The following is an 8,641-nucleotide window of genomic DNA, read 5'->3' as shown; positions in this document are numbered from 1 at the left end:
AGTCTCCCTCCAGCCCCCCAACCTCCCACACCCCCAGCTCCAGGGCTTCAGAACCAGGAGGCAGCAGAGCAGGGCTTGAAGGCCCGGCCCCTCCCGCGCTCCGAGACTCCCAGCTTGGAAGGATGAGCGTCGGCTGTGGAAATGCTCAGTTCCTTTCCTGGGGACGTTTTTGGAAAACTTGCTGCTTTTTTTTAATCTCTTGACTTCTTGTTTGTGACCAAGTTCAAATTCCAGAGAGGGAAGCAGCCGTATGTGTGATTATTTCCTCTCGCACCAAGTGGGACTAAAAGAATGAGCTGATTTCACGCGAAATACATGTGCCCTTTGGACCGGCACCTAAAATGAGTGCGTACGGCCGGCCTGGCCCTGCGCTGGTGCCGTCATTAAACACGACAAGGGAAGAGGATGTCAGGTGGCTCTCAGTCTGGTCTTAGGTCTGAGGCGGAAGAGAACAGAACAGTCTTTTGAAAAGAGGATTATTTTTGTGCCCCCTCTGCCGCGGGCGGGCAGGGTGCTGCTGGGGAAGGGGAGGATCCAGGGTTGCAGGGAGGGGTTCCCGCTGTGGCTCCCAGCTCTAGTGGTGCCATCTTGGGCAAATCTCTTAACTTCTCTGAGCTCCAGGCAAAGGGGGGTTACGTTACATTGTCAGGGCCCTGAGAAAGGTGATGTGTACAGCTCCAGCAGGGGTCCTGCCAGGGGCGATCCCTACAGACTGTTATTGTTATTGTAAGAAAGGGCCATAACAGGAGCCCTAGGGAAGCTGGTGTGAACTCAGTGCGGGGCAGCTCCTCGCTCGGGGGCTGGGCGGAGGCCCTGGCCGTACATTGCTGGGACCGTGGGCGCGGGCGCGGGCCACCGTCTCACCCTCGCTGTGCCTGCAGGTGACCTCCTCCGCGCCCTGGACTTCCCCTTCTTGTATGTCTACAGATTCCACGGCAGCTGCTGCGCCAGGTAATCTGACCTCACGAAATCCTCGCACTGTTCATTCCTGTTTTGTGCTCCCAGCTGTGTCTTCGCTTCGGCGAAGCCCAAGGTCACTGGCGGTTACCCATCGCGTGGGCGGGCGGTGGCGGGGGCAGGTGGGGTGCTCTGAACACCCTCGGGTGCTCAGAGCTGGCCTGGGCCTTCGAGGACCCCTGTCATGTGGAAGTGTTCAGGCTCCAGCAGTGGTTTCCAAACTTGCCCAAGAGCTGGGATTTCCCGACTTTATTTTCTCTCCACAAACAATTCTTTCAACGTTAGTCTGAGCTAGTTGAGTTCAAGGGAAGATTGGGGTCCACAGTCCTACCCTCTCCACTTCCACCTTGGCTCCCTCTTGCTCCTGAAGGGCAGCCTCCAAAAAAGAAACCACACAAAAAACCTCCACTGAACCCCAAGGTTATGAGACAGATTGTGGGGACCATTGAGTAGGAGCTGGCTGGACGAGGTGATCTGGAACATGGGCCTGGGAAGCACTCAGGGATGTGGACCAACTAAGTGCGCCGTCCTGTCTCCCTGTCCGCACCCCCCCCCCGACCCCCCGCTTGACTTCGCTGCACTGGAGGCGCAGGTCTCTGTGGCAGGCTCACCGCGTGCCCTGGGCTGTGGTGGGAAAGCCGACCCAGGTGAGGCCCAGCCCGTGCTCCCTGAGGGCGTGTCTTGGCCGCATGATCCTGCTTCTCCCTGCCCTCACTTCGTTTCCTTGTCTGGAGAAAGGGAAATAGCCGTGCAGGGCTGTGTGTACTGGAGAGGGAATCTAATGCCTGCGCCTGTGCCTGGCCCGTAAATGATGGCCATCGTTGTTCCTGCTGCGGCCGCCTGTGAGTCCAATGCCTGCAGGCCGTGAGCCAGTGCTCCAGAGAGTCCCGGCCAAGGCCAGGCCCCGCCCTCCCAGAGCTCAGTCAGGTCAGAGCCACCACCAGCGCCTGCCACACGGTCAGAGGGCAGCGTGGGACCCGGGGCCCTGTGGGTGCCAATGGCACAACTCCCAGACCTGCCCGTAGTTTGGGGCACAGCTGCAGGCGTGTCTCTTGCTTTTCGAGCCGCCCTCCGCCCGCACTGCGCTTATTTGCGGAGTCGGCCTCCGTCATGGGCCCCTGCCATACTCCCTTCCCCAGCCCCTGCCCCCCAATGTCAGGAGGAGCCATCATGCTGCTGGGCGTTCCCTTTGCTTTGCACTTGGGCACATGGTGACCTTGCAGACGGCTCTCGTGCGGCCACTGCTTCCCCGACCACGGCCGTGTCAGTGCCGTGCGGCCCCCAGGGTGGGGGCGCGTGCCGGTCACCCCTGGGGTAGGCTCGTTCCTAGAGCGCCGCTGCTGTGTGGTGACCTCGCTTGGGGACGTGTCATGGGAGCCAGCCCTCCCCTTTCAGGTCTTACCTCGAACCCAGACCCTCTGCCCTCAGGTGGTGCTTTCCCTTGGGAATCTGTCCCTGCCTGTGTTCTGCTGGGAGAAATGGAAGCTGCTTGGCAAGCACCAAGCTCCAGCATAATGGGGGGCGGGGGGGCGGGAGGTGCTGCCCCCCTTTCTTTCGGTCAGGATGTAACAGCCCTCCCACATTTCCGTGCCCCCTCCCCACCTCTGGTAAATGCTCTCTTCAAAGCTCCTGAGGAAAGTAGAGCTTCCTGGGTCTTAACTTGTCTTTTTTAAATCTAGAGATCACTGGAAGCAGGTGCACTAGGTGTGTGACAATTAGAAAGTGACTGGTGAAGTGTAACAGGAAATAGTTCCCTGTTGGCTCCGAGAAGACAAGCCTCACTCACAGGTGGCTTCTCCTTCCAGTGGCCTTTTGGGGTTCCTCGTCACACTCAGCGCCGTGAAGCTGAAGAGCCTGGTGGCCCCCGGGCAGTGTGCGGCCTGGCTGCTCCTGGCTCAGGTAAGAGACGAGGGTGGGAGTGGTCTTGGGCTGGACCAGAGCTGGCACTGTCAGGGGTATCTCCACCGAGTCCCTTCTGGGCGCCGGCCCTCGCCTGACCCCCACTCGGGTCCATGTCTGCGCTTCCTCCTCGTGCTCCTGGCAGGGGCGCTGGGGACCCCCTCGCTCTCCTGACCCTGGTTTCCCATCTGAACACGGGAGGTTTTATAAACAAACAAACAGCATCTCGAAAGCTTCTCCTAAGAGCCTGGCCTCTGGATGCACGGGGCGTTCTGACCCCTTCCTGGGCCGTGAGTGTCCAGAGCCCAACTGACCAGGGGTCTCACATCAGAGGCGGCAGAGGAAGGCAGGGGGCCCAGACCAGGCACTGGATGAAGACGGAAAAGGGTGACTTACGGTAGGACCGCCCACGGGCACCTGGCTGGCCGGCTCTGCGTGAGCAGGGAGCTGGGAGAGAGGAGACAGATGGGGGAGCAGGAGCAGCTGTGGGACCAGGACCCGCGCGGAGATCCTGGGGGCCGTCCTCCTGGTGGAGCATTTGGTTCCGTCGTGTTGCCCTCAGGGGCTGCCTGCAAGGAGTGGCTGTTGTTGATGAACTTGATGGAGAAATAACCACTGAAACAGGTGCCCTTATCATTGTCCTCCTGGTGGAGCATTTGGTTCCGTCGTGTTGCCCGCAGGGGCTGCCTGCAAGGAGTGGCCGTTGTTAATGAACTTGATGGAGTGAAATAACCACCGAAACAGGTGCCCTTATCATCTTTATGTTGATTGGTCGCCCCACCACCCTCCCCGAAAACAAAGGCATGTCTTTGAAATGAGACTTCACAGTGGCCTCTTCACCTGTGTGGTCTCCTGAGGGAGAGCATGACTAATTCTGACCCCACAGACGGGAAGCGTGGCTGAGATTCGACTTCCCGCAACGGGGGAGCATGTGGACACAGCCTTCCCACGTCAGCCAGAAAGCCAGAGCGAGGCAAACAGACCACAGGACGCGGCACAGGAGAGGCTTTGTCCCTGAGAGCGACAGCTCTGGGTCGGGCAGCGCTGGTGGCGTGTTCTTGCCTGAGGTTGCTCCCGTGCCTTCTCCGCAGCTCTGTCCGTGTGATAGTGGAACCAGAGCGGGCGGCTGCGAAAACCAGCAGCCTGGTTGGTGCTTCCAGACTTCCATGCGCAGTATTTTCAGTTAAATGGCCGTGTCAGTGTAAATGAGCAAGAAGAGCCAGTGGCCCCACTGTCCTGAGCTCACAGCCCTCTGTGGTACAAGCGGTGGACAGTGGTCTATGGGAACATGGGGAGCTCTGGGGGTGAGAGGGCCATCAGGGGCTGGACAGCTCTGCATGTGCCCAGGCTGTCTGTGCACCAGACACAGAGGTGTCGTGCGCTGGAGCCCCCACACTCTGCCCGCAGAGCCCGAGCGCACTCACGGGATGGGAGCGAGCCAGCAGCAAGGGAAGGCCGGGCGGCATGAGCCCCCTGAGATTTGATGTGCACCCCGTCCACTCACAGCCAGAAGCAGAAGTCTTTCCGGCTCCGGGTATGTGAGCACGACAACTCTAAGCTGTGCAGATGGGGAGAGGGGGGTGACCCCAAGGAAAGCAGGCTGTGCACACGGCGGGGCGGGGGGTGACCCCGAAGAGCAGGCTGGAGAACACACATGGGAAAAGTGGTGAAGACCTCAGAGCTGCACCTTCACCGGGAGACGGATCTTACAGACTCAGTCCAGGCAGGTTCCTGAGCGAGCAGGACAGCACCGACAACAGTGCTCCACAGGAAGTCAGGCCTAGAACTGCTGCCGTGTGTTACGTCAAGTGTCTGGTGTCCAACAGAAAATTAGATGCTTTCCGAGAAACAGGAAGGCGTGATTTATGCCAGGAAAGTCAGTCAGTAGGAACCATGTCTCTGCATCCTCAGATTTGCAGCTTAGCAGGAAAAGACTGCAGGGCGGCTGTTTAAATATGTTCAGACACAGAAAGGAAACCACATTCAGAGAATTCAAGGAAAGACAATACAGAATCTCAATAAAGAGACCGAAATGATTTTGAAAAAGAAAGCCAAGTGGAAAATCGGGAGTTGACAGTATAACTGACATGAAATGACAGATTCTATTCAATAATAGATGTGAGATGACCCAGGAGGCAGAACAAAGGGAATTCTTCGATCTAAAGAACAAAGATTAAAAAAACCCTGAAGAAATATAAACAGAGGCTTAGAGATCTGTGGGACATCAACCACAGCAACGTAGATATAATAAGAAATCCAAAAGAAGAGGAAAGAGAGGTAGAAAAAAATAGTATTAATTAATGGATGACTTCTCATAAAAAACAGCGGAGGATAACACATTTAATGTGCGGAAAGAAAATCTCCAACCAGGAATTCTGTACACAGCAAAACTATCCTTCAAATATGAACGAGAAAGAAAGACATTCGCAATTAAAGACAGGGATTTGTTGCTAGCAGTCATATCAATAGTTACATTAAATGGGAATAGACTAGCCCACTCAAAAGTCAGAGATTGTCAGTCTGGATAAAAAAGCAAGACCCAGCTGTCTGCTGTCTGTAAGGACACAGCTTAGATTCAGACACAGAGGTTGAAAGTGAAAGGATGGAAAACATAACCATGCAAACAGCAGCCACACTACAGCCAGAGTGACTCTGTTATCAAACCAGACTTCATGACAGGAACTGTCACTAGAGAAGGACACTTAGTGATGACAGAGGGTTAAGACGTTCGGAAGATGGAACAGTTATAAACATCACACCTAACAACAGCCGCCCAAAGTGTACGAAGCAACAAGTGACAGAATAGGAAGGAGAAACAGAGTTGAAGATTCCAATACTGTGGGGGAGCAGGTACGAAGCAACAAGTGACAGAATAGGAAGGAGAAACAGTCAGAGTTGAAGATTCCAATACTGTGGGAAGCAGCCCGGGCAGCCACTGGAAAACAGTGTGGAGCTTCCTCAGAAAATGAAAAACGGAACTGCCACTTCTGGGACTAAGAATCCTGAAACATCAATCAAAGAATATACACACCCCTATGTTTATAGCAGCAGCATTTACAACAGCCAAGATCTGGAAGCAGCCAAGTGCCCATCCGCAGATGCGTGGAGAAAAGCTGTGGTGCATCTACACCATGGAGTACTACTCGGTTGTAAAAAAGGGGGAAGCCTTACCTTTTGCGACAGCATGGAGGGACCTGGAGAGGATTATGCTGAGTGAAATAAGCCAGTTGGAGGAAGACAAGTACCATATGGTCTCAATTACATGTGAAATCTAATGAACAAAATACAACCAGGGGCATTGATGCATGGAACAGACTGAGCTGTCAGAGGGAATGGGAGAGAGATTGAATAAAAGAAGGTAGCTGCTTTGACTCAGTGGATAGAGCATTTGCCCGCTGACTGGAAGGGTCCCAGGTTCGATTCCCATCAAGGGCACATGCTCGGGTTGCGGGCTTGCTCCCCAGTAGGGGGCGTGCAGGAGGCAGCCGATTGCTGATGTTTATCATTGATGTTTCTAATTCTCTATCCCTCTCCTTTCCTCTAAAAAAAAAAAAAAGAATAAAAATATATTTCTTTAAAAAGTAGAAGGATTTTTAATCCTTCCTAAATGTGAAGGATTGAATAAAATGAGCCATTAAGGATTCTTCTGGCCTCAGTACAGCAAACAATCTTCCTTCCTCTCTTCTTTTTCTTTTCTATTTAAAAATAAACTCTGTGACCCTCAATGGCATAATATTTACCCATCCTGACATGCATTTACCTACAGATCAGACGTGCTGACATTGAAGTCCAGCATAGTTGCACATAGCAACGCAGCACTTCCCCGTGATGTCACTGGGACTGCGGGCGCCAGTGTGTAGCGTGACTCGGAAGGACGCTCCGTTGGCCCCAGAGGAGAATTTGGATTCTGTGAAAAACTCGTAGATACACAGGCAGAGGCCGTTCAGAAGGGCCTGGGACACCTTCCTCATCCCAGAAGCTCCCATGCTCTGCCATTTCCGAGGAGGTGTCAGTCCGCGTCGTCACGTCCAAGTTTGGAGAGGAGGCATCCCTGCTTCTCTCTGTTCCTCGTCTTTCGCTGCCTCTTCCCTGGGTCTCATGCTCAGCAAGGAAAAAAGTGCCTTCGAGGTCACTGTGTCGGCATCACTGTCATTCCTGTTCTTCCTGGGGATTTTGAGGGGCCTTCTAAGAAGCTAGAAATAACAATATTTAGCAACCTTTTTTCAATTCCTTTGTTTTGGTAAAGTGAGCTCTAACGCAGCTGCATAAAATCTCGGGGTCCCTTCCCACTTGTGCTGAAAAGCATTGCAGGAAAAAAGTGGCCGTGTGTAAGAGAAAAGCGATGATGTGTAGACGCATAAGGAAGACGTGTTGGCGGGTGGGTTGCTCCAGCAGCTCTACTTTCTGGTGAGAATTCTTCCCGTGTCGAGTAGCGTCTTGTCTCATCCTTCAGGCGGACGGCAGCTCTCCGCGTCAGGGGAAGAGGCAGCCGAGGCCCGAGTGCGTGTGCGCTGAGGCCGAGGCTGAACCAGGAGAGACGCAGCCCCAGACAGCAGCTCCGGCCCCCGCCCGGCTCTTGAGGACCCAGTGTTTGCTCCCCAAGAGGGCAGAGTCTCCTTCAGGCGAATGCAGTGTCGCTCCACCGCCTCCCGGAGGCAGTGGCAGCCCAGGAAGCGGCTTCCTCTGCTCCTTTGTGACCCTCAGAAGCAGCTTGCTGTCCTTGCCTGCAGTGTCTGTTGACTTGGTGGAGTTAGAGCTGCGTCTTTTAGGCCGGGACCAGGTGGCTGTGTGTGGCTGGGCCCTGCGGCGTGGTGTCTGCGTGTGACGGGATTCTCGGCCTGTGGGAGTGAACAAGCCTCCCTCCATGATGCAGCCGGGGGGCCTCACCCCGCCCCAGGCCCTCCTCCGACACGGTCAGGTGTGCTGCCTGCGCAGCAGCTGTGTGTGCAGCGGGGTTTTAAGGTTACTGGTTTGTACACTTTGGGGGACATTGGCGGTGTCTTTGAAGGGGGGGCTCTGAGTTGAGGCAGCGGAGTGGCTGAGCCGGCCCTGTCAGCGCTGAGTGTCAGGTGTGTGACATGATGGTGCGATGTGTGTGTGCCCTGTGAAGTGATCACGCGCAGCGTAGTCAGCACCCACTCCTTACACGGTCACAGGAGAGTACGGGCGCCACGGGTGTGCGGCGGCCTCCACGGCCAGCTCATCCCCGTGCCGTTCTGGTTCCAGTGTCCGTGCTGCAAGTCTCCCTCTCTGTTGTCTTCGTCACCACCCGTCTCACCGTCTCCGCACCGTCCTGGGTGGGGAGACACTTGCTGCTGTTCTGGGGTGAAGCCATCTCGGAGGAGGAGGCCCCCCTGTTCGCTGTCAGCGTCCTCCACAGTCCGCACCCCTTCTTCCTGTTGCACTTGGAGTCTCACGTGAATGCCTGGCTTTCCCGGGAGCAGGTCCGTCCTGTGTTTTCTCCCTTCGGCTGTCGCTCTGCCTCTCTGTGCCCTGGAACGGGCTGGGAGGGCAGGTTGCTGACTGCAGCGAAGTGCACGGTGAGTGACTTTCCTGTGGAAAGAGTGCACTTTAAAGCCTAATCATGAAGCCCTGACCGGTTTGGCTCAGTGGATAGAGCGTCAGCCTGTGGACTGAAGGGTCCCGGGTTCGATTCCGGTCAAGGGCATGTACCTTGGTTGCAGGCACATCCACTTGTGCAGGAGGCAGCTGATAGATGTTTCTCTCTCATCGATGTTTCTAACTCTCTGTCCCTCTCCCTTCCTCTCTGTAAAAAATCAATAAA

The 8,641-nt window shown here is 55.3% G+C and overlaps 1 protein-coding gene across 1 annotated transcript in view; it reads left to right on the top strand.

Moving 5' to 3' along the window:
- Positions 1-8,641, top strand: part of TMEM241 (transmembrane protein 241) — a 48,867-nt gene that overhangs the window by 30,849 nt on the left and 9,377 nt on the right. Inside the window, 2 exon segments of the mRNA XM_014547005.1 lie at positions 882-951; positions 2,763-2,856. Of these exon segments, the coding sequence (XP_014402491.1) occupies positions 882-951; positions 2,763-2,856 (164 nt within the window).

The sequence above is a fragment of the Myotis brandtii genome, unplaced genomic scaffold (assembly GCF_000412655.1).
Source record: "Myotis brandtii unplaced genomic scaffold, ASM41265v1 scaffold460, whole genome shotgun sequence".
Taxonomy (NCBI): Eukaryota; Metazoa; Chordata; class Mammalia; order Chiroptera; family Vespertilionidae; genus Myotis; species Myotis brandtii.
The sequence above is the reverse complement of the archived record's forward strand: the minus strand, read 5'-3'. Positions and strand labels throughout refer to the sequence as shown.